Here is a 26,708-nt window from a genome sequence, read left to right on the forward strand (position 1 = left end):
TCCACATTGTACTCAATGTGTCGACCCACATGTGTCAGTTTACGCTGCAGAGTCGTGTGTGTTGAAGGATCCTTGACTGTAAGAATAAAAACACCTGCATACTATATGTGCACATGGATTTATACCTGAAAGGCCTCGTGGAGCTTCTTCTGCAGCATGAAGGCAATTTGACGATCTAAAAAAAAAAAAAAAAAAAAAATTGCAAATTCAGCTTCTCAGATTTACAGTAGATAATAATGATGCGATAATAAATGTAATTTTAAAATATGCCAGTTGTACAATGAGATTTTGGCACAAAATCTTAAAACTCATACTCGATTATTATTTTAACTTGCACCAGGGAGTTAATTGCTATTAAGCTGATAAGTGGGTTTTGTTGTTCTTACTTGTCAGGTCCAGCCAGACGTGCACCGACCCTCCGTCGACCACCTCTCTGGAAACCTGTCGCTGGATCATCCTGTGAAGATGAGGACAGAGTCATGAAAACTCAATTTTTGGAATATATTTAATAGATAATCAATAAAAGGTTGAATGCAAATGTTTAAATAGAAAATAACAAAAAGTGTGAAGGTTGTTTAAATAACATCAGAAGATAAACAGACAGAGCAGATCTACATGATAACAGTGAAAATACTGTCATCAAACCAATATCCTTTGTGTGATTATTCGTTATTTTTTAATTTATATACGTTTATTTATATCTGTTAAATCTCATTGCACATGAATGTGTTTATGTTCACTTTGCATGACTTTTCTTTCATGTAAAACACTTTGAGCTGCATCTCTTGTATGAAAAGTGCCATAAAAAAAATCATCTTCATAATGATTTTTTTGGTGTATTTTCAACTAAATTAATTATAATACAACTTAAGAAAGAATAATTACTTTCCTCTGACACAAATAAGACAATGCACACAATCTTGTTGAGCCACTCATGCATGTTGTACATGATTTGACCTGAGACACTGAAGCTCGATCTCAAACTTCTTCCTGCTTTATTGGACTTGGATTTTAATCACTTCTTTTATCATTTCCCCAGTTTGTATCAAATCAATAATCATCATTAAATAACCACCATGGCCTGCTGTAATGTTTGTATATGTAGGAGGCCTTTAAGCAGACTGGTGTACTTGCAGGTAAAGGGGGCACTGTGGTTCTTTACCTCAGTTATATCACAAGCTCTGTTTGCAGTGACTCTTTACCCATAATGCATTGCTAACACAGTAATTCATAGTCAATGAACCATAGACTGTATGAGCAGGATTAGTTCAGTGCATTATTCTGTAATATTTTCACATGGTTTCCTCCTGAGGCAGCTCTGTCACATGATTCAACCAGCAGCAGCAGCTTTAGCGTTTTATTGGCTGGTGCTGCGCTGTGACCTGTTCAGGTGTGTTTGGGACAGGAAGGACCAGACTGTCTACCCAGAGATCTCTCACACACAGACACACACAGACACACACACACATATGCATAAAAGGTATCAGAGTGATTAAGACCTGGAACAACCCGTGCCCTTTACCCTCCTGAACTGACTCATCCTCACATTACAGTGCGACTCTGGGGTGTGAGTTGTTGAAGCCTGATTTGTATGTGTTTGTTTATGTGCGGCTGAAACTGAGAGAGACTAAACTCAACAGAGACGACAGGTAACAAAGACGAGTCAGAAAGAAATAAGTCACTTTCAGAAAATTCTAATTGAAGAACATTAATATCAATTTATTTCTATAAAGTTAATCTATTCATACATCATAATGTAAATGTATGTATGAGCAGATTTGAAGATATCAGCAACTATTACTCCTTTAATGAGGATCTACACAAACACCTACTGAATAATTGATAACATTGCTTCATAATCATTATCAATAATACATGACAATACATAAATAAGGCATTACATTACTGTAAATCTTATCTTTTATGTTGACTGTTTATCTTTAGGAGGACCCTTAGGGTTTTTTTTGGTTTCTCCTGCACATTTGCTGTATCTACTGTATACAGTGTATGTTTTTTGTTGTTGTTCTACTCTCTAATATGCTTATATATTCCATGTGCTAATAAAAAAAAGAAAAGAAAAACGCTCTATTCTGTGTTATAAAGTATTTACTAACAGCTTATACAATCATCTGTTTACACATCTGTTATGTCAATTACCCATTTAAAATGTGTTTACATTTATATTAGACTGGGTTATAACATATTATAGATGATTATTAAGTGTTTAAATGCTAAAGAAAAAAGTCGGGGTTTAAAGTAACGAGTAAAGAAGAAGTACACAACACTGTTTTATGAAGCTGTCTCTAGGAAGACGGGTTAACACTTTATTTGACGCCTATCTCTATAACGGATTATAACCATACTTATAATACAGTTATAGCACTGTATAACTATAGTTATACAGGGTCTCATAAGGCTTTATAACAATAAGTATAACACACCATAGAGCATTTTATAATGGATTATAAGGTCAAGTATTATAATAGTGATAATAATAATGATAGTTATACATGTTTATGAGACAATTATAACACATTATAACTATATTTATGTTATACTGTCAGCGAGTTACTAACAATTATAACGTATTATAATACCTGACCTTATAAGTCATGATAAAATGCTTTATAGTGTGTTATGATTATTGTTATAAAGCATTATGATAATTTATGAGTGTTTATAAATATAGTTATACAGTGCTATAACTGCATTATAACTCATTATAAGTATGGTTATAATGCGTTATAGAGATAGGCGTCAAATAAAGTGTTACCAAAGACGGAAATTAAACACAGGGCGCCATGAACCTGACACCACATACTGTATTAAAGAGCACGACCTTCATCTCCAGGTTGCTGCGAGTGTGAATATCCGCATTGTCATTGTGCATTATCTTGTGTTTGCAACAATCGCTTTTGTAAATCAGAGATCACGAATCAAAGAAGCTGCACGGTTGTGTTGCTCTCTGCTGATGTAACAGTTTGATCTCACACTTGTCACGTGAGCAATTTCAGTCATCACAAACCCAACACACGGTGCATTTTAAGACACTGTGGCAAACTAAAGCTGCTAAAAGTTGCACGACAACTCAGGAGAAGTGGACAGTGGTGCTCAGAAGAAGAAAAAAAAACAATCTTGTAACCAGATACTCAGGAGGAGGAGGCGTGTGTCGGAGGAGCGTGAGCACAGATTTGAATAAACACACACATAGGCTACACATGGAGAGTGAGGACATGAACACCAGGCATTTTCAGCCGAGGTGTAAAACGATCTCTGTGAGGAGATTAAACAAAGTTCAGCGTCTGTGGCTTCAGTTCAGTCTGAGCTGTTTGTTACTGGACGTGTTTCAACTTGTCCGTCACACAGTTTGACCTGCATCATGTGTTTCTTTCCTTCTCTCCCCCCTTGTCTCCATTTTCTGACCTTTTCGATAACTTCCTCCCTCTATCACAGCAGAGACTCAAGCTGATGTTGATGATGAATGATAGTTAAACACCTGTAACGCATCTCTGATTACAGAAGAGAGTTCATGTGCGTCAAAGGGATTTTTTTAATAGTTATTTAAAAGCCACAGTGAAGCAGAGCCGCTCCATCACAACGCTGCGGTGACGCACAGACTGCATTCCAGCTGCAGAACAGAGACCAACTCATCCACACACAGAGAAACACACACATATGTTCATCATACACTGCTGCACACATGCACCACTGCTGCAGCCACTTCACATGATACAGATGTTAAAAAAAAGCTGCTGTCAATCATTAAATCCCAGTTTGATCGCTCTCTAACTCTGTTATCGGTTTGAAACTTTTCTTTTCCACCTCCATAAAAGTGTAAAATCCAGGTCAGAACCGGAGTTATTATAGTTAACTAAAACTAAGCCTCATTATCCACAGCCACTTTGTAAATTAACTGTATGTATGTTATAACTTGTGTCTCTCAATGTGTTTTTCATTGTTATTGCCTTTGTGTTTACTTTTTTCATGTGTAATGTTGTATTGTTTTGAACTGTTTTGATGTTATTGGGACTACGGACGGAAACTAGTATCCTGCTATAATCCGGCATATTTACATGTTCTTATGTCCATTAATGTGCATTGTCCCATTCAAATAAACAAATAAATAAAATAAAATAAAAATAAAACTGGGAGTGAAAAAATAATTTAGTGAACTGAAATGAAAATAAAAATGCCAATTTTTCCAAAAACGAGAACTAAATAAAAACTACAATGAACAATGCAGAAGTAACTGAAACTAAACTGAATGTCAAATAACATCAGCTTAGTTTTAGCTTTCTTAGAGATGTCAAAAACTGCAGGAAGAAAACGACACAGCTCAATATGGGACGACTTCGAGCACGACCCAAGAGTGAATGTAACGTGATGATGGGACTGATGGGAACATTTATGGGATGCAAAAGGGAAAAATCCCACAAATTTGGAAGTTCATCTTCAGAAGTCTCGCAGAGGCTTTCTCCTAAAACCTGAAAAACTAAAACTTAGACTAACTAGTCAATTCCTTCAAAAATAAAAACTAGACTAAAACTGCTTTATCGCTTGTTGAGCTAAGGAAACCAAAACTGAAATAAAAAAGCAAACTGAAAAACTAAGGAAACTTTTAAAACTATAATAACCTTGGATAGTAAATTCTGGATGCACAGCTGCAGCTTCTGACACCTGAGCTCTGATTTTCCTATATTTAAAATCAGTGCACTTCACCGCGCCCAGCTCATTTGCATCACTTTGTTTCCACGGTGACATGGGGTCGACGAGAGGCTGATGCAGCGGCAGCGGCGGCTCTAAGGACCAGGCCGGTAGGTAGGCAGTTGGCCTGTGACCGGATCAATGTAACCGATAGTGGAAACAGAGATTTATAATTGATCGCATCTGATGCCTGATACGCTTGATCCTGTTTATATAAGACGAGCTGTTGCTGTTGCTGCTGCGGCTGCTGCTCCTCTCTCACCTTTTGGTCAGGTAGCTGGTGAAGTTCTTGCCAAAGCCGATGACGCCCCAGTACTCTCCGTTATAGATCCCATCGAACGCATCCGCGTGGGACAACGGCACCTGGAGAGATAACAGACATTATTCATATATTATTATTCTCATCTTTTTATATCAGGTGACCACATTTTTGAATAAATGTGTATCCACTGAAAGATATCAAAAGCTGGAAATTTGATATTTTACTTCACAGTTTTGGTTGTGTGTGTGTGTGTTTTTTTATAAGGCGTTGTCTCCTTTCACTGATTCCTAGAAAAGGTTTCTCTTGTTTGTGACCTGAAGTGAAACTCATTTGTTTCAAGTCAAGCAGCAGAACAACCTGCTGCTTCCTCTTTAGACTGAAACCATTTTGAGATCACAGCGTTTTACCTCAGAGAAGAAACTCCCTCCTGTGTGAATAACATTTTTAAAGGGATAGTTCAACATTTTGGCAAATCGGCCCATTGCCATAATCCCTATAGTCATAGCAGTAGGTTCATTACCTTTAACTGTCGGTGCAAGCTATTTTTAGAACGGCGGAGCGGAGCAGCAGGCTGTTCAGAGCTACGCTACGGAGGCTAATGGGATTTCTTGGTTTCCCTCATCAAACTCATCAAATACACAATCCAACAACTCCAAAACGCTCTGGTGGACAAGTTGTGACCTGCACATTCACCACGCTATGAGATAATAACAGAACGTTACGAGACAGAGTTGCCCCTGACGGGAATGCGCATCAGCGGTTTTGCATGAATTTACCTCTAAAACAACTCTCGTAACGTTCCCTTATTATCTCATAGCGTGGTGAATGTGCAGGTCACAACTTGTCCACCAGAGCGTTTTGGAGTTGTTAGATTGTGTATTTGATGAGTTTGATGAGGGAAACCAAGAAATCCTATGAGCCTCTGAGCAGCTTGCGGCTCTGCTCCGCCGTTCTAAAAATAGCTTGCACCGACAATTAAAGGTAACGAACCTACTGCTAAAACTATAGGGATTATGGCAATGGGCCAATTTGTCAAAATGTTGAACTATCCCTTTAATCCTTTCAGGTATGGGAGTCAAATACTAACCCTTTAAGTAAAATGACAATCTGAACACGGAGCTAAGAAGATCAATAGATACATAACTCTGTGTCTCGTGGCAGCTGAATGAGTGAATACCTGGTGCACGCTGGTGTTGTCCAGGAAGGAGAGCAGCGATTGGCTGTAAGCGGAGGGGGAGGTCTCGTTGTTCACCACGGCAACCTGGATCCCCTGCGGATCTCCTCCGACGCACAGGCAGATCAGAGAGATCTGGATGACGGGCAGCAGGAACTGGAAACACAACGAGCTGCGAAACACAGAAGATGATGATGATGAGGAGCGAGGAACTCTCAGAGCGTCGGCCTCAGCTGTTCATCACTGATGTTGATAAACATCGTTAACAGCGTTTTACCCCGGCAGCCTCTTCATCCGCACCAACGTCTTGATCATCAGCGACGTGATGTTTCTCCACTTTGGCAGCATGTGTCTGGCTCGCACCTTCCAGTCGGCTGGACAGTCAAAACACACAGGAGCACCAATCAAGAAGAGGATTTTAACCATAAACATGTCATTAACAGACTCCTTAGTCGATTATAAAGTCGTGTATACCCATATGTGTCTGCGTGCATGTATGTAGGAATATGTGTATGTGATACTGTTTCGATTTTGTTTTGTTTTGTCTTGTTTTAAACTTTAAAAGCTCTGCACTTCTTTGTTGTTTGCACTATTATTGCATTGTATTATAATTGTTCTAACCTTCGTAAAGCACATTGAGTTTGCCTTGTGCATGAAATGCAGTTTGATAAAATCACAATTGTTGCACCAGGAAGTGGTGTTATAATAGTTTTTCAAAGGGCAAATAACAGCAGAGCAGTGAATGTTTAGGAAGATGGAGTTTGATTTGTTTTTGTCGTTTAGCTTTTGGTCCAGAAGTTTCATATCTGAAACTGAACCAGCCGCTTTTTTAAATGCATTTTGATTTTATTTTTGATAATGTAAAGACCCAGAGAGAGAAAGAGGATGATGACATGCAATATTGTGATTTGACACAGTGCTTTCAGGGGATTTCAATCTCATGTATTTAATATTCAGTATTTATATTCTAATAATCATCTTTGCAATTGTGACCAATTTCAGATATTGGTTGCTTATGAAATTTTATTCATTTGGTCAATTAAAAGAAAGAAGAGATTGACAAAATGCATAGATTTGCCAGTAATACATGCATCCTACCCTCTGTACATACGATTTCCATTTCCATAGTGGAAATAACATCTATAAGTTCTTTAATGCATCAGATCAGCACCTGAATATTTGGGGAATTCCTCTGCGGCTCCAGATCCGATCGCCAGAATCGGTCGGCTCTCGTCCCGTCCGCTCTCGAAGGACTGGCTGTTCTCCAGCGCGCCGCTCTGGGGGCTGGACCCCCGCTTGGAGCCGACCTGGTCCGACGTCTCACACAGCTGCAGGAAGGCGTGCTCCAGGGTCTGCAGGATGAAGACGAAGACGAAGATGATGATGATGAGGAGGAGGATGATGCAGGTAAACAGGGACCACTTCACTTCTTTTTCACTGTGCAACTGTTTTATTTTTGTTTTTCTGTGTCTGTCGAGTGGCTTTTGACATCTCATCCATGCAGCTCAGGATTTACTAATTCAAATGTGCTCATAAATTCAGTCTGAGATAATTTCATTTCATCTTCACTTCATGTTACAACAACATTAATAATATGAACTACTGCTGCTTTATAGTTCCTGCCCTACTAACACAGTGTCCTTCAGTGTCCACGTCGTCCACTGGGGGATTAATACTCACCGTCGCACTGTGCTGCTTCATGACGGCCTCAGGAGGACCTTCAGCCAGCAGGTGACCGTTACGCATGAGACCGACCTGCAGAACAGAGACAAGAGGAGAAGAAAAGAGAACAGAGTTATTTATAAACAGAACAGAGTCACACAATTATAACTGCATTTGCAAGTGTGAAAAATCTTCACTTCTCTGATATCTGAGTGAGGAATAACTTAAATGTTGAGTCATGTTTTCCTTTGAGGACAATAATTGCAGCTTATATTATTAAAGCTGCTGTTTTCAAGTACATTGAACTGCTGTTATTTTGTATAATTGAGCAGCAGAGACAATATTGGAATGAATACTGATGTTACAGCATAACCCAAACAAATATTGGATTTACTTTACAATAATAAAAGAAAAACAGCATTTTTCTGACAAATGTGATGCTTGAACATTATTTTCTGTCTAACTGACATAGAAAATAGGCTTTACAAAAAGTACAGGACCGCACTTCAATTTAAAGTATTTATTGCCACATGAGCGTTTCAGGAAAAACCCTTCGTCAGCGTGTATCAGGAAAACTTTTTTTCCTAAACGTTAGTGTGGCAATAAATACTTTAAATTGGAGTGTGGTCTTGCGCTTTTTGTCATTTTTTTTATGTGGATTTTTGTTTTGAGGATTCAGCAGCCATTTATACTTTTAAAGGGTTGAGCGCGTTGCTGTTGTTTTTTTTTTATTAATTGAGTCTTCATACATTAAACAAGCAGCCATTTACAGAGCAGCAGATTGACTGATTTGTTTTTCATCCCATCGATCTCTTTAGTGGTTCAAACAGCCCATAAACAGAGTTGTTTTGTACCACACTGAGTCTTACTGATGAAACAATAACAGAAACGTGTTGAGGCGACCGAGTGCATCTCATTCCTCTGCAGTGTAGTGATGCATTTTTGTGTTTTAACCTGACACACTTCTGTCAAAGGTGACACATGCAGTCGAGTTGCAAGAACGGAAATAAATCAGTGGAATCCCCCTCAGTCGGTCCGATCGGCCTCCACCCGCCTACAAGTACGGTTTAACCCTGGATGGAGACATCACGGAGCTGCTGAGCCGTCAGACCGGTTCTAGTGCAGAGTTTCTGGCTCTGTATTTACATGCAGCTGCATCAGCGAGGAGGGGGCACAATGACCTCCGACCTCATTTTGAGTTACGCAGTCTGAGTTTCAGCTTGAATATATCACACACACACACAAATACACACAAACGCTTTTATAAACAAGCTGATTAACTGTGACCTGTTGAACTGAAATCTAGAAACCGCACAGGTCGACACGTTCACATTGGATTATTTAAAAAGAGTGACACACATGCTTTTTTTTCCCTCTCTCGTCCGCATTCACCAGATTTGTCTTTACAGATTGTTAGTTCGTTAGTTAGTTTCAGTTTATTTCAGACACGTAAAAAGAAATAAGAAAGAAATGGACAGACATGACAAATAAATACTTTGCAAAGACAACACATGAAAAATGAAAATAATTGGATTTTTCATATCCGAAAAGGAGTGGGAAGTGAAACGTATTCACTCCCACCCACTATTCATAAATTAACTATCAAGCTGCCTTGTCATTATAATAAGTTAATCTATAAATTAATTTAGCTGTATTTATTCTTATATATTATCACTAATCTTTATCTCTCTTAACTCTAATATATAGGCATATACAGTATAAAGACCAACTGAAGGTAACACCAACAGAGCAACAGATAATAATAAGTAAGTAAATACCCCAAATAATTAAATAACTAATAAGCACCTTGTGACTGTCACACCCTCATTCCTCTACATATTGAAAATCATTTCTTTGTACTTCTTTTTGAACTGGATTATGTTTGGAAATTCTTTTAACCCCACATTCAAACGGCGAATTGTTTGTTTTGAATTACGAATATTTCGTTTTTTTCTGACTCTTAGCAGGAAAAGCTTCTTAGAACGGCTCTGAAACCATCATGAGACTAAATATTCTGCAGCGAAAACCAGACTGAGGACACGTGACACGCTACAACTGGTAAATGATGCATGAAAAATGTAAAATTTTGAGGCTTTAATGTTAATTCACAGAAACAATTAGTATAAAATCTGTCAACCTCACTCAAACATCCACATTCACACACGTTGCAGCTGCACGAAGCAGGTGGAGGAGGTTTAGGAAGTCGAGAGGCAGTTGTTTGTTCAGCTACACGACAGATACTGATCTGCGTTGGGGAACTGACACAGAGAAGTGAAATTTCAGCTTCCGAAAGTCTCAGACAACTGTTCAAATCTGTTTCGCCTCTGCTGCACATTTCCTTAAAGTCATCACAGACACACAGACTTAAAGCGAATATGAACAGTATGTTAGCCCAAACGTAATTTAAACTAAAACCGAAACATGTTGTGTTATGATTATTAAAAATCTAATCTCAGAACAAATTAGCGTCCACTTGATCATGAAATGTTAATAGTTTTCTCTTCCTGTCTCCAGATGAAGTCAAAACTACGACTTGCACCTTTAAACAGAATAAAAAAAGAAAACTATTGTGGCTTGTGAGTCCTAATCTACAGGACAAACTTACAACTGTAAAGCTTTTTGAACTTTATGGATTTCATGTACAAAGAGGATTAGTGGGCGAAACAGTGAATGAACTCGTGGGGCGACTGGAGGCCTGACTGTGGCGGCCAATGAAGGTCAAGGTTATTTGTTTTATTTTACTTTTTATATTGTATTGTTATTGTTATTGTTAATGCATTTCTGCAATTCTATATAGTCGAGTTGTTTCTTCTCCTTGGTCTTTGTCTTGGGTCTTGTCCTTAATTTGAAAATGTCAATAAACAGACTGTGGAAAAAATAAAAAGTGTGTTTGCTTTACTTCCTCTTCTCTCTTTCACAGTCCGTGTGTTATATTATATGTTGGCTGTGTAGTTTTGCAACTTTGCAAACTTTTTCCAGGTCCAATATCCAGATCGGTTCCTTTTTACCCATTGCACCGTGATCAGATAATAAAGATTATATAATCACGACGGGCAATAAACTTGATTACCTTTGTGTGCCAATCTGACTTTAAAAAAAAACAATCTATTACAGTCGTATCAATGTCACCGAGAGAGGACGAGGCTGGAGGAGTGATTCAATATTTATCTGACTGTGAGAGCCAAAACCAAAAGAGCTAATGTTAATTAACAGGAGTAGAAAGGAGTGAGTGCTGCATCTGTTTGCTTGGGGACTATTTTCAGCAGGGGATTAATACACATGTGGTACAGTAGCAGCAGCAGGATGGCGTGTGCGTGTGTTTGAGTGTGAGATTGGCCCAAATTTAACTGCCCTTGTGAATGGGGAATAGGGAAATGCCGTCCAAAGCAACATAGCGGCTATTTTTGTGTATTTTTTAATAGTTTAAAATGACACAGGATAAGTATTATGCTTGTTAAAAGGAGCTATTTGTTATTATATCCGGGATTCACACACTGTAAAAACAAAAATATTTGTCTTATCTCTTGTCAAAAAACTAATCTCTTTCCACTTAAAATAATCATCACCTAAAAATGAACTTGTTTTTAGATCATTTTCACTTGTTCAAACAAATTTTCAATTGAAATAAGTAGAAAAATCTGCCAGTGAAAGCAAGTTTTTTGTGCTTGTAATAAAAAAGAAAAACTTGCTGCACTATCCGATTTTTCTACTTATTTCAAGTGAAAATACGCTTGAAAGAAGTAAAAAGTGTCTAAAACAAAGCTACTTTTTATTGTGATGAGACTTATTTTAAATATAATTAGATTTGTTTTGACTATAAATGACATTTTGACTATAAATAAGACAAATATTCTTGGTAAGATTTTGAGTTTTTGCAGTGTGCAGTCAGCAAACTATAATTTAAACTGTTTCATGAACCATAAGAATAAACTGCAAACCTATTTTTGTTTGTAAAAAAGGCACAACAGAGCTTCTATACAGAACCTATAGGATGTTTTCTCGCTCAGTTTGAGCTTTTGTGCGTCCTGTCAAAACCGATGAACAGTAAACTTCAGTTCACATAGAATAAATATGAATAGACTCATTGTTTCTAAAGGGGCTTCAATGCCTTTGATTTCACGGCTGTATTCCTGGATGCTCTCGACTCGAGTGTGCACGTGCGTTCATGCTTAATTTATCTCGTATATGTTGACGGTCGTGGGTTCAGTTTGAGGTTCAGTGCATGTATATATGGATGATTATCTCACCACGTTGGCCTGCCTGGCCTCCTCTATGTAGTGCGTGGTGATGATGACGGAGACTTTGCCCGTCCTCACGATGTCCACCAGATGCTGCCAGATCCTGAGAGGGAGAGACAGGAGAAGGCAGAAGAAACCAAAACAAATTACATAACACTCAGAAGAGAGTTTTCCTTAAAAATCTCAGCCTGGAAAAGCTCACAGCTCGTTCCAGCGGCCGTTCGTTCGCCTGCCAACCGTCTGAGCTGAAGAAGCTTTGTGGCGTGATTACACAATGAGATTGGAGCAACACACTGAGGCAGGGCAGCGGGCTTTCAGAGGGGGAAAAAAGGTTTCTGACTTGATTTTCTGTAACATACAAACAAATAGTGAAGCCAATGTGTTTCCAAGTCGATCAATATACCACAATCTAACATTAGGCAGTATATAAACATTAAGTGTAACCAGTATATCACCTCCTCCTCTATAAACAGCTCATGAATAGTGTAAAATGTGTTTTCATATGAGAAATTAGATTGTAAATTAATGAAAACTTGTTTAAAATGGCCTTAAATCTGCTTCCACCATCATTATATTGTTTTGAATGACTTATGTTTTAATAGAGGAATTTAAAGTCAAGTGTTTCCCCACTAATAAGATAAAAAGAAATGATTTAGAAAGGATTCAAGGGTCGATTTAAAATAGTTTGAGGAGAAGTTATTGAGGGAAACTTTAATCCAATAATGTCAGTGTTAGGACAACGATCTTTTGAAGAGCATTTACAGCCAGGTGAATTACAGTATATCACAGTGCAGACAGACAATAGGTCGATATGATATCAGCACTGTGACATAACACAGTTCATGTCGGGGCCTTGGTTATTGTTTGATCACATTACAACTCAATGTCTTATCTTTTTATGTGGTTATGGGGACATTACAGTTCAGTGGTAAACAGCTCTGCACTCGTTCACACGCTCTTGTTTAAAAAAAAGATGTGTTTTCACTTTAGACTAAACACTGCGTGACAGTAACGTCAAAGCTTCACATGTTTGTTGATGTAAGATTGAATATAACATCCACAAAAATAAACCAGGACCTGCTTGATTTATGGCAGATGGCTGGCAGACACTAATGTTGATTGTGTGTGTGTGTGTGTGTGTGTGTGTGTGTGTGTGTGTGTGTGTGTGTGTGTGTGTGTGTGTGTGTGTGTGTGTGTGTGTGTGTGTGTGTGTGTGTGTGTGTGTGTGTGTGTGTTGAGTACATACTTGGCCCTGAGCACAGGGTCCACTCCGACCGTGGGTTCGTCCAGGATGAGCAGCTCCGGGTTCTGGAGCAGAGCTGCTCCCAGAGAAACCCTGCGCTTCTGACCGCCGCTGTGACAAACACAAACACAAACACAGACACAGACACAGACACATCAGGAAAAAAGAAAGAAAGAATAACAAGAAAGAAAGGAGTCAGAGGTCGATGGAGGCGACTCCTCCGTCCACATTCTTAATTGTTGCGTAACCGATGATCCACCTTCGTTCTGTGTGCATACCGCTCACTCCTGAGAGAGGTGGTACTGTAGCACCGACAAAACCTGCAAGACCGACCTGCCCGACAACACGGAGGCAAAAACAAGAGCGAGGGAGAGAGAGATGGATGTCAGGAGGAGGAAGTTTCATCTCATTTTACTGTATCTACAAATATACAGCGGTATGTAAAAGTTTGGGCACCGCTGCTCAAAATCTCTGTTCATGTGAACAGTTATTAAGCAAGTGGAAGATAAAAGTTAAACATTAAAAACACTTTTTTTTTGCAATATTTGAAGCAATATCAGTGTATTATTTTTGTTTTCTGCAGTTTTAGAGTGAAAAAGGGAAACAAAGCAGCAGCCTGCAAAAGAACGGGAAACCCCAAAGATTTGAGCTCTCAGATAACTTTGACCAAAGTATCAAGATATTTACTATTTACACGCTACTGTAGATACTAACTATTAGGGAGGACAAACCTTTGCTGTGGGCCCTTTTCCTCTTCTGTCATTTTGAAAATGTAACAGATGAAAATAAAAATAAAAATGATATTGTTTCCTTTGCTGTGCTTTATTTTGAACATGTATGAGTAACACAAAAAAGTAAAATGTGAACCCAACATGTCCGAAAAGGAGTAGGATGAAGCATATGCTTATTTAAACCTACCCCTTCTCCACTAGTCAATTAACAATCAGTCTCCTCAAACATACATATTTACATATATTTACAATATTGTTTCAAATATAAAGGGAATGTGTCATCTGTAACTTTATGTCCTTTTGGAGATCATTTCATCTTCCACTTGCTGAACATTTGCATGACACTGTATGGTCAGGTTGATGAAGTTGATAATGTGTGAAGCTGCAGCATTGATAACCATTTACACCACTGATCTTCAACATGACGCCACCGTGCAAAATAAAAAATAAATAACGCATTGGTCATTTTTGAGTTGCAGCTCCGTAACATGACGGGTTCTTACACCACAGATGACATAAATATTACATGAAGTGCTAATGAAAGCTGCTGCGAGGGGCCTCTCCAGGAAAACAGAGGGGTCTTTGTAATGAATCAGGGATGTGAATCATGATCTGTAACAAGAGCTGATTACTTTTCCTCTAATAACTGTAGAATATACAAGAGCCTCGAGGTAAACATGAGGTTTTTTTTTTTTACTAAAATAAAGAAAAACAATCAAAAAATAACTTAATGGTTAAAGCAGAGATGCAGCAGAAGTATTTGATGATACGCCAAATGCTCTATTTTTAATTCGTGCTGCTGGTTTGTTTCCTTTTATGGCTTGAGAACGTGTTTATGTTCGGTTTTGTTCTGTGGAAATGTGTAAAGCCGATAGCGAAGGGAGATGGAAACTCTGAATCGAGCCACAAACTCCCAGAAGCCAACAAGGCTCTGCAGACCATTTGTTTAACGGGGCAATAAACGTGATGCATAGTGGAAACTGGAGGGGGAAATTAAAAACTCTGCGCCAACTTTCTTCCCTTTTCCAGTTATTAATCAGTGACAGAGTCAAGACAGTGGCTCTGTAGTAGCCTTGTAAAGATCAGATTTATAAGTAGTAACTTTTTTACATTTGAAGTATAATTTTATCCTAAAAGCTTAGTGGAGATTACTTTTGATTGCTCCATGCATGGTTTTGCATTATTAAACTAATAAATCACAAGAGGGGAGTTGTTGTAAATAAGACCCAACTGCATTGCACACTGAATAATTTGCACCACAGGGCAAAGTAAACACAGTAAGTATCATAGCAACACAGTCTATGTTAATGCTACAGGGACGTGATGAACCTCTTCTAAATCAACGTAACGCAACATCGTTCTACGGCAGGAATAATCATCAGACTGGCTCGCCTCCTTATCGCACAATATTGTTTTATGGGCGCTGGGGTTTATGGTCTATGGTGGAGAGAGGGATTATGTTTGTCTGTGTGTGTGTGTGTGTGTGTCTGTGTGTATGTGTGTGTGTGTGTGCAGAGTCACTTAGTGTAATTCATGTGTCAAAGTCCACGGGCATCTCTGTAGAGACAGACAGCTAACCCTAACTCACATTTACCTCGCTTCATAAAGTGGTTCCCAAGGACAAACAGGTACAAAAAATGCTCCTTTATCCTAAGTGCAATCAATTCACACTGCCCTTAAAGGGATAGTTCAACATTTTGGCAAATTGGTCCATTGCCATAATCCCTATAGTCTTAGCAGTAGGTTCGTTACCTTTAATTGTCAGTGCAAGCTATTTTTAGAACGGCGGAGCAGAGCCATGAGCTGCGGTTCACATCGGAGTCTCCAAAACAGAAATGTTTGTAACAACATCAGTAAAAAGTCGCTGGATTTGTCGCTAGTCCCTTTTGAAAAAACAAAAAAGTCGCCAACAGAGGTTGGAAAGTCGCCAGATTTAGCGAGAACTTCGGCAAGTTGGCAACACCGCTTCTGGCCGCCCGTTCATGCTGGTTCGGTAGCATAAACAGTGAAAAAAACAAAAACTTGTCGAAACTCGTTTTTGGCACTGAATGAGTTAAGGTGCAAATCTTGCATAGTTCCTCTTTATAACACTTTTTTTTTTGTTTTTTACCTGAGGTTTCGGACCAGGCTGTGTTTCTGAGGTAGATCCAGGAAGTCGATGAGGAAGTCCATGCGCGACTGGGTTTCCTTCCACGTCAGTCCGTGGATTCGGCCAAAGAAGGTCAAAGTGTCGCCGATGGTGAACTCGTTGTACAAGGCCAACTCCTGTGCAACACAAAGGTATATGTGTGTGTGAGTGTTATATTCTTTAAAAAAGGTTGCAGGTAAAAATAGATAAACATAGAGAGGTACCGCTTTTCTGTCCACACTAGTGTCAATGCGATACCTTCATTTCTTACCAATAGCCTACTAGAATAACAACATTCATTTCCTCTTTTGAACGTCTATATATTTGACCCTAGCTTTAAATATCTGACAGTTTCAGAGTGGTGCTCTGAAGTTTACCACTCAACTTGAGTCTTTAGTTATTTTTCTGATCTTTGATGATTGATAAGATGATTTAAATTGTCAAAAGATCTAAATATCTGATCACAGACACTCAAAACAATAACAACATTTTCCTTAAGCACAGAAAAACACCAGCAGAAATACATCTACAATATTGCAACCAAAGACAAATTCACTTCATTATTTGTTTTACCAGGCTGTTGCATTGCACAGATGCTTGCAGAGACATTTGACTCCCATACCTGAAAGGATTAAAGGGATAGTTCAACATTTTGGCAAATTGGCCCATTGCCATAATCCATATAGTAGTAGTAGTATAGTAGTAGAGTAGGTTCATTACCTTTAATTACCTTTAATTGTCAGTGCAAGCTATTTTTAGAACGGCGGAGCAGAGCCGCGGGCTGCTCATGGAATTTTTTGGTTTCCCTCATCAAACTCATCAAATACACAATCCAACAACTCCAAAACGCTCTGGTGGACAAGTTGTGACCTGCACATTCACCACGCTATGAGATAATAACTGAACGTTACCAGACAGAGTCGTTTTAGAGGTAAATTCATGTAAAACCGCTGATGCGCGTTCCCGTCGGGGGCAGTTTTCCGGCAAGCAGTCTCTGCATTTGCTTCGGAAACAACTCCATCTCATAACCTTCCTTGATTATCTCATAGCGTGGTGAATGTGCATCAAATACACAATCCAACAACTTTTGGAGTTGTTGGATTGTGTATTTGATGAGTTTGATGAGGGAAACCAAGAAATCCCATTAGCCTCCATAGCGTAGCTCTGAGCAGCTCGCAGCTCTGCTCCGGCGTTCTAAAAATAGCTTGCACCGACAATTAAAGGTAATGAACCTACTGCTATGACTATAGGGATTATGGCAATGGGCCAATTTGCCAAAATGTTGAATTATCCCTTTAAGCACAGAAAAACACCAGCAGAAATACTAAGACAAATTCACTTTACAGTACTATGTTTGTATTTGTTTTATCAGGCTGTTGCATTGCACAGATGCTTTCAGAGACCTTTGACTCCCATACCTGAAAGGATTAACGTCTGGTTTTACCAAGTGAAGAATACTGTACATGTATGCAGTCTCGAAGGGTTGAATACTTAAAATGAACTGGATGTATTAAAGCCAGCCGGCATCCCGTTTTAGTTGCAACATCAGAACAAAAGACACAAGCCAAGTTCACCACAGCGGCACAACAGTTGCAAACTGGGGACCAGGCGAGGTGTCGCGTTTCCTCCTCTCTGGGTCACAGACCACTTCCTACAGGGAACATGCCATGTGTGTTATCGGCCTCATCAGGTATCCATTGTGACAGTAATGAGACGCACTCAGGTCCAGCTCACTGACTGCAACAGAGGGGGAATTAAAGAAGCCCTCGAGCAAGGCACTTAATTAATCCCCTCGTCGCCGATGTGGACACCGCGGCGACTTCGCTGCAGCAGCTTCATGAATACAAACACAGACTGGAATGCTCTTGTGCAGGTTTTGATTCAAACTTTACACACACATGACTTTTTCAACGTGTTGTTTACCTGTGGCATGTATCCAACCTTCCTCCCTGGCACATCGTGACCGGGGAATCCAGGCGGCTTCCCCAGCACGGAGATGTGGCCCCGCGAGATCTTCAGAGTTCCCACGATGCATTTCAGCAGCGTGGTCTTCCCACATCCGCTGGGGCCCAAAAGGCCATAACTGCAACACAGAATCCGAGTGAGTGATCATGGCAGGTCGTTTCTGTTCATCGTTTATTCAAGTGTTTAAATCTGGTGATGTCACACAGTCCCAGCCCTGAACATATTTCAAATAAGTGAAGTGAACAGCCAGGCATGACAGCTTATCAGAGGGAACAATAGAAACAGATCATTTCTATATAAACATTTAGGATAACCAGATAACAGCTCCCTGTAGTTATTTATACACTGATGCTTGTGGTGTGTACTGGATATCAGAGATATAGAGATGTACTTTCAATGGTGATATTTATTCAAATTTCTACTTTTAATGAAGTTATTTATTCATATTCCTTACATGTAACTAGCAGACTTCTCTTTTCTTTCCTGGTTTCTCTGTTTTGTTATGTGTTTGTGCTATGAGCATGTGGTGTGCGAGCCGCCAAATGGAATTGCCCTTTAAGGGATTAATAAAGTTGTCTTGAATCTTGAACCTTGAATCTATTGTGCTCATGCGCTCAGTTATATATTTCTGAATTCTGTTTCTCCTCGTTTTTCATTTGTCACCTCAGAAATTCAGGTACGTGTGAGAAAAGTGACCCTGCTCACCTACATGAAGCCTGCTTAGCAGATAAATGATAGATAATTGACGAGAAAGGTCATGAGAAACAAAAAAGGCGACTGAGCGTTACCCAGTGGCCAGTTTGCAAGTGTTGTGATTATCCTAATGTGCATTAGTTGTCAAATTGATGAATTCCTGTTCTGTATTTGCAGCATGTTTGAGTCTTTTATGTGTTTTTTTTTTTCTGAAGCTGCAGTGTCGTTGAGCTCTCAGGGCCACCGTAGCATTATTAATCTAAATTCTTCTAGGAACTTAAAGGGGAACTATGCAAGTCCGGTCGCTTTTCCGCTGTTTTGCTAACCCTCCTCTCGGCAATGTGCATTTGTTTACAACAAATGCACATTAAGATTACATACTATACATTTCTCTGTGACTGAATTTTCCTGTTTCAGCTTAAAGGAGACAAAGTAAATTCACAGGTGAAGTTAAAGTAAAGAGATCGGTCAGGAGATACATGACAAAAGGAGAAAGCTGGAGTGAACTGGTTCCAGTCAAGTGCTGGACACCTCACCCAAGAATGTGAGTCTCATTTGCATCTACATCCACTGACATGTCCAAGGCCAATGCTTGTGCCTTTAGAGGCCAAAGGTAAAGTAGAGGGTGTGGTTGTATCTCTTAACATAGTTTAGGTCCATTGAATCAAGTATCAAATGTCAGATTAGTCAAAACAAACAACCTTGCTGAGTCAGTCTACACGCTCTACTCACATCTGGCCTTGTGGTACAGTCAGGTTGAGGTTGCTGAGGACCTTCAGCTTCCCGTACGACCGGCACACGTCCCGGCACCGGATCGCGTACTCCCCCTGTCCAGCAGGCAGAGTGGCCTCCACATCAGCCGTCATGTTCTCCTCCTTCAGCTGGAGGAGAGAGAGAGAGAAAAAGACTGTACCAGCGACAGTATACTGTATATTCATCGCTGTGTCTCCTCAGATTTCGCCAATGAGAAAAGTCACTCATCATATCACTGCAAAGGAAAACAATACAATAACAGATGCACTCATCCTCCATTATTCACCACATGCACAAGTGCTGTCACATGTGCACATACATTATGAAGGTTTGAGTCTCTTCTTGTGTGCTGAGCTGCTTTTAAGGCCTGATGCTCAGCTGTTTGAGACAAGTATTTTGCAAGGAGAGCAGAAGAAAGTGCATATTTTCCACCACCGAATGTGATGGAAATGAATGAGGAAATATTATGAAGCTAGAATATAAAGCGTCCTTGTTTTAATCCAAAATGTTTCCTGGAGCTGTAACATAATTCACTGTACCGTATTTACTCTATTAACCTACTGTAATATGTTAAATGTACAAATCTGAACCAAAGTTGAGTGTGACTGGACGATATTACTTCCCTTTTTCTGCTCTGTCATGTGATTTAAAGGCATTAAACCGAGAGCTGTACATGAAATATGCTGTATGACTTGCTGCTGCACTCTGTTGTTTTATCGTCACACAATCAATTAACTACACTATTAAACAGAGTGGCAGCAGTTGGTTGATCACCCAGCATGGTGAAACAGTTTCAATATCTACTATCAGCTTCACAAGCCAAACATTGCTCATGCATACAAGGAATCTGGCACGAAAACCTCCACTCCTTCCCTATTTTTATGCAATCGTATACAGGGACGAGCTGCCATGCATATCAAACCAGCTGAGGAATGCACACATCCTCTGCAGAACAACAACTTGCACAAGTAACATGTTGCAGCAAAACACCTCACAAATCATGTGTTGTTGAATATAAGACTCTAAACTCAACGATTAAAGTCCCATCCCATTCAATCAAGAAACATTATTCATTCTCACTATCAAGCGAGTTGCTTCCTATAGAAATTAAATGTCATCATCAATAAAACCTTGTAATTTCAGGCACAACGCTGTAAAGAAAACGTACAACAGAGGGATGTAGCACCACAGCAGACAATAAACTATTCATATTCTCCATATACTTGTTGTATATCATGAGTAGTATTCAGATTTAGATTTACATATGAAATATCTGACAGTGTTTCACTCCATCAGTGGGAGTGATGGTGGTTTACAAAGGCTTTGCTGCAAGCAGCTGAGAGAAAATGCAAACCATTCCTGCCAGTCACCAAACCACAAGATTAGTCTTTTCTTTTTCTTTTTTTTCTTCCAAGAATGCAAGTGGAGAGTGAAACTATTAGTTTCACCTTTCACCCAAAGGTCCCAAGGTGAAATCTCAGCTCGAGCAACAACAAACATCCTCTCTCTCTCGCAGACACACACACACAAACTCTGATATTCCTGGTTGTCTTTGTGCATCTTGTCAGGGTCCGACAGACAAAGTATCTGGGTCGTACAACAATCCTTTGCCCAGTAATCTCTAATAACAGCTTTCTTTCATGGGTTTCCCCCCTCAGTCTCTAACTAACTCCCTCCTTTAATCCAGCATCTCTCATTTTCTAGCAAAAGGAGATTAGGCAGATTGTGTTGCATAATCTGATGCATTTGGTGCCCTACCCCTCCCTCACCTTTGGCACCATAGCCCACATCTGCAAAAAATAATAAAAAATAATATATACTGTACATCAACACTGATATCGCCTGCAGTCTATACAAACTACTCAGTGGTTGTGATTGTTTAGGAAGACAAGCTGCTGGTTTCAAAAGCCAGTTACAGTAAGATCTGTTATTGACAGGTGACATTATGATCGGAAAAAGAGATAAAGTCTTTAAGGAAAACACGCCACCGACAGTAAATGTCACATCGCATAAGGTCACTGGAGGGTGAAGTGAGTAAATTTAAGCATTTAACACTCACCACGAGTGAAGCAGAAGGCGAAAAATGCAGAAGTGGAAAGGATGAAGAGCAGCTGATGAGTGTTTCTTCAGACTGAAGACAACAGTTTAAGACGAGCATGTGATAATCAGCTGACACATTGAAATTCAAAGTGGAAGAACAGGTTGAGTTCAGTTCAGTTCAGGTGGCGGCAGGTGGAGGACCGGATGCTTTCCTCTGAGGAATACCCGCTTCTCTCACACACTGCACCCAAAAGATTTATTTTTCTAACTTAGCTTTTTGTAATCCTTAAGGTGTCTGGTAAATTCATTTTGATGATCCCTGCACAAATTATTGTCCCATCACATGCATGTTTTCTTTTTGGGTTTTTTTTTTGGACCATCTTTTATGGCCATCCTGGATTTCCGACTGTGAAAAATGAACAATTTCCATCTATATAGCTCCTGGACTATACATCCTACAGAGACAACTGACCCCATTTTCTATTTGTCTTGGCATGAGGAATTGGTAGAGATGGAGATTGCCATGATTAAATCATGTATGGTACATAAAAACTAAAATAAACACAAAAGATTTACCCCATTGATATATTTTTTCTAACTTTTATATATATTTTTTTACAATCTTCAAGATGTCTACTAAACAAATGTTGATGATCCCAACCTGAAATACTGTCCCGTGTATGTTTATTTTGGTTATATTGGATGCCACCCTGAATAACTTGAGGGGAAACATAATGAAAATCTGGGAACTAAATCCTTACCAAGAAATTTCTCCACAAGACTATAGCCTACTCTTTAGTATGATAGAAATAAAACTTCTGCTGCATTAACTAATGTTGGACTCTGGACACTTGTAGTTTTTTAATTTAATCTAAAAACTATTTAGTCCAAATACATAATAGTTATAAAGTCCGTCCTGTGTGCAGAGAGGCTCTATCTGCGGTCGCACTCCTCCAGCTGACATCCTCTTGATGCACTGAGCTGTAATTGGAGAGAACAACTCGTTGTCCCTCTGCTGACACTTTCCTCAGATAGTGTAGTGAGTGACTGCGACCTCAAACTGCAACACAAAGCCTCTCTCTTTTTCATTCATTCATTCATTCATACACCGCTCTGCTCTGCTGATCAGGAAGAATTCCTACCTTTGCCTGCCAAGTTGTTGCCTTTAACTTGCGTCACCGCCAAGTGGAAGAAAACGGGCTCGACAGGCGCGCTGAAAAACCTCCCGGGAATCAGCTGCAAAACGCGGCGACTGCGACACATTCCCCTCCCGATGCACCAACTGATAAACGGTGGCCACTCTCTCTCTCTGTCGTGTCGGGCTATTTATAAAGCTGAGAGCCGGGGTAGCCTACAGTACATACATCCACCGAGCGACCGAGGGACGGAGCAGCTGCTGCGCTTTCAGTTCTCCCTTTCACATCAGCGCGTCACAGGATGTGAGCGCTGCAGCGGTCGTGTGGTGCACAGCGCTCTCCCTCTCTCTCCTTCTCCCTCTCTCTCCTTCTCCCGCTCCCTCTCCCTCTCTCGCCCGCTCCCTCTCTCTCCTCCTCCCATCTAAACCCTGTTGCTTGAACGATAAAGCCCATGTCCCCCTGTTAAACTTCAATCTCCTGCTGAACATCGCGCCATCAACAACAACCAGCAGTCGCGCAGGTTGCAGCAGCAGCATCAGCAGCAGCATCGTGCATCCTGCAGAGTTTCCTCTCCATCTTGCTGCAGAGACTGGGGAGGGGGGGGCAGGCCTGCTGCTGCTGGGTAAAGAGAGGCTCCGTCCTCAAACGTTTCCTGCAAATGCAATTTTAAAAAACAATCTCCCAATTCATCCTAAAGCATCTTACCCGGCGCTCATCCATCTCGGTGCAGTCTGCGTCTGCAGGTCCGGCCGTCGCATCATCCCGACCGGCAGCCTCCGCGGCCATGGCAGCAGGGAGGAGGGAGGAGAGTCAGTGAGGAGAGACAGCGAGAGGAGGGAGAGATGGAGAGACGGAGAGATGGAGAGGGAGGGCGGAATGGAGAGAGAGAGAGAGATGGACTTTTTATCGTCAAAGTTAGGACAATGTAGTTTCTTCTTCTTAGATTCAGTCAGAGCAGACAAACTGTGCTGGGTTTTCTCAGCTGTTCAGGTGGTTGACTGATGCATGGGGCGGGGGGCGCCTATAGACCCTCATCTATAGGGGGCTGCCTTCATGCCTGCAGACGCGTGAAGGCACCTGTAGCTGTAGGAGCTGGATCTCCACTGCAAAAAGTATCAGGCTGACTCTGGACATGTAAATTGATCTGCATTGATCAGGTCCAGCTTCTTATTTTTTTATTTGGTAGGCTAACCCTTTAATTTACAGGCCGTTTTTACGTGATAATGTCAAGAAATAACCAAGAAGAAACAACAATTGCGTCATAATGTCTAGAAATTGCCGAGAAATAACGGTCAATCTCACTGACTTATCAGTAATGTTGTGAAATATAGCCAAGAGATAAAGATTGATTGCGTAGTATAGCAGAAACATCAGTCAATTACAAAGACTTGGGGGAGAAAAATTCTGGCCATCCCCCAAAAATTCAAAGCATGAAAAGCGTGTAGCCTAATATCATTCCTTTATGAAAAACATGATATAACTATGAAATGACCGTTATTTCTAGGCTATTTCTTGACATTACTATGCAATTACTTGTTATTTCTTGACAATATCACGTAATTATTACGTAATTAGCGGCCTGTAAATTAAAGGGTTAGCTACCTGTTATTTTTCTTATACTAATGTAAATCAATTATCAAATTGGCGATTAAGTGTCATTTTACAGTATTAATATTGCTTTTCAAAAACAGTGACCTCAGTGGCCCTGTTTCATTTAGACGACTCTGACAGGGTTACACTTAAATTAGGGAGTTAAATAAAAAAATGTGTACAACTTGTCTTGAAATGAGGCGAAAAGTCTAGATCTGCTGGTTCCCACGCCTCCATCCCAGACATCTGCCTCCATCCATCAGGGCTCTGGGGGGGAAAAAAGATTTGGGACTGATGTAGATCAGTGGTTCTCAAACTTTTTTTTTTTTTTTACATCAAGGACCCCTAAATTGACACAAATTAGACCGCAGACCCCCATTGGATAAAGTTTTGAAGCAAACACCCGAAATACACAAATATTTGTCCTGAAACTGAAGAACGTTTCTTTTTTAGTCAATGTACGTTCAAATTATGGCCAATGGTATGAATTTGTGGAAATATTGTAGAGACATTTCTGGAAAAAAGTGGTGCAATTTCTCCAAAAACTTTTAAACATTTTTAGAAAAAAGTGGCAAAAATTTTCCCCCAAAAAAGTTTTATAAAAATTCTAGAAAAAAATTGTAAAATTTCTCAAAAACTTTTTTGGGGAAAAAGTGGTAAAATTTCAAAAAGAAAAATATTAAAAATTAAAAAAGATAAAATTATTTCTCAAAAAAAAGTCTAGAAAAAAGTAGTAAAATTTCTAAAAAATAATAATTAAAAAAAATCTTGAAAAAGTGGTAAAATTTCTAAAAAATAAATAAATAAATAATTTTTTTAAAAGTTTAAACATTTTAGAAAAAAGTGGTAAAATTTCTGATAAATAAATAACATTTCTCAAAAAACAAAAAGTTGAAAAATTCTAGAAAAAAGTGGTAAAATTTCAAGAAAAAGTTGGGGACCCCCTTGACCCCACTTTGAGACCCATTGATGGTGTAGTACCCACAGACACCACAAGATGGAGGCACAAAACAAGACACTCATCACATAGGAGCTTTTGGAAAATAGTTTCTTTAGTTGAGGTTGGAAATGTTCCTGAAACTACAGGAAACTAGTATAAATATTATCTGTTTATAATGGTTCATCTGTCAAGAAAATGAATCAAATAACGAGTTTCTTCACAGCACGAACAACTCCATCAACTTTCGCCTCACATGGCTCTGAAGAGATGTTACCAGTCACAATGTCTTTATTAATGAAGTTTAGAAACACCCAAACACCACAGGAGGAAACGTTCATACAGGCTGTGAGTTTATTTGTACAACACAACCTCACACCACAACATATGAGTGTTTCTTCACATCACCGGGGGGAAACTCAGAAGTGCAGGAGATAGAAAGAGGAACAGGGTGGATGATGGTAATCGGGGGTGTGATATCATTGGAGCCACATGTGAGAAGTGGTCAGAATTGTTTGGGCGTTTTTCCCTTTTTTTTAAATCTGGTTTTTAACCTCTGGGAACAATCAAACAGGACATGTTCAGACAAGTTTTTACGCTCTTTATCAATTTAAAGTTCTGCTTGTTCCTTTCCACATGCTACAACTATTCCAGACAAAATAAAACTGTTATACCTGATGAATTAGAGCCTATAAGACACAATTTTAAGCAGGTTATGGAGTAAGAAACGATGCCATGTCTCCTACTTTGAGGCCCTTTGGATTAAAACTAATGAGATATGAAATGCTAAATAAGTCTTGGGGGAGTAAAATAAACAATTCCTAAAGGGACTGCACTAAATTCAGCTCGTAACCTGGTTCAGTAGCTGATGAGTTCAACTTGTAATGTCTTTGCATGTCCACAGGGGGGCGTCCTGCAACAGTTTAAAAAGGAAAATATACAGTGTAAGAGAAGGAGGAGGAGGAGGGAGCATGCACAGGGATGGAAAGATAGAGGGAGGGAGGGAGAAACAGAGAGGGAGGGAGGGAGGGAGGCAATTGTGTTAAAGTCAATGGGAGGGAAACAATGTGAACTTCCACTTCATTCAGTGAAAACCTATTAAAGTCCTGGACTCAGAAAGTGATCCACTTACTCTGGTTTTATTTTTAGCTCTCTATCGCCACAGTGTTGTTTAATCACTCAAAAGTATTGAGTGTGGACACTTTGACCAATCAGGACTCATTCATTCATTCATCCATTCATTCATGGGTCACATTCAAAGTGAATAAGCAGCACAGCGCAGGTCTACTGCTCATTAACGTGAGCTGTAATTTAAATCCTAAATAATTTGGCATCTGCCTAACCATTGATCCAAAAGAAATGGCTGAAAACATTGAAATAGTAAAAGTTTAAAGAGTTTAAAAGAAAATGTAAACAACAAATGTTTGATTTGTACAGTAGGGGATAAGGGGG

At 39.6% G+C, this 26,708-nt stretch overlaps 1 protein-coding gene across 1 annotated transcript in view; it reads right to left on the reverse strand.

Moving 5' to 3' along the window:
- The window catches only part of abch1 (ATP-binding cassette, sub-family H, member 1), a 34,805-nt gene extending 11,064 nt beyond the window's left edge, over positions 1 to 23,741 (reverse strand). Inside the window, exons 1-13 of the mRNA XM_083988069.1 lie at positions 23,435 to 23,741; positions 19,533 to 19,681; positions 18,066 to 18,225; positions 16,125 to 16,279; positions 13,287 to 13,394; positions 12,050 to 12,143; positions 7,821 to 7,895; positions 7,312 to 7,492; positions 6,418 to 6,514; positions 6,144 to 6,312; positions 4,967 to 5,067; positions 387 to 457; positions 126 to 175 (exon numbers count right to left, since the gene is read on the reverse strand). Of these exons, the coding sequence (XP_083844195.1) occupies positions 126 to 175; positions 387 to 457; positions 4,967 to 5,067; positions 6,144 to 6,312; positions 6,418 to 6,514; positions 7,312 to 7,492; positions 7,821 to 7,895; positions 12,050 to 12,143; positions 13,287 to 13,394; positions 16,125 to 16,279; positions 18,066 to 18,225; positions 19,533 to 19,681; positions 23,435 to 23,515 (1,491 nt within the window). The 5' untranslated portion in view covers positions 23,516 to 23,741. The remainder of the gene's footprint in view (positions 1 to 125; positions 176 to 386; positions 458 to 4,966; positions 5,068 to 6,143; positions 6,313 to 6,417; positions 6,515 to 7,311; positions 7,493 to 7,820; positions 7,896 to 12,049; positions 12,144 to 13,286; positions 13,395 to 16,124; positions 16,280 to 18,065; positions 18,226 to 19,532; positions 19,682 to 23,434) is intronic.
- Between the last annotated feature and the right edge of the window lie 2,967 nt (positions 23,742 to 26,708).

This window comes from Trachurus trachurus (genome assembly GCF_905171665.1).
Source record: "Trachurus trachurus genome assembly, chromosome: 15".
In the NCBI taxonomy this organism is placed as follows: Eukaryota; Metazoa; Chordata; class Actinopteri; order Carangiformes; family Carangidae; genus Trachurus; species Trachurus trachurus.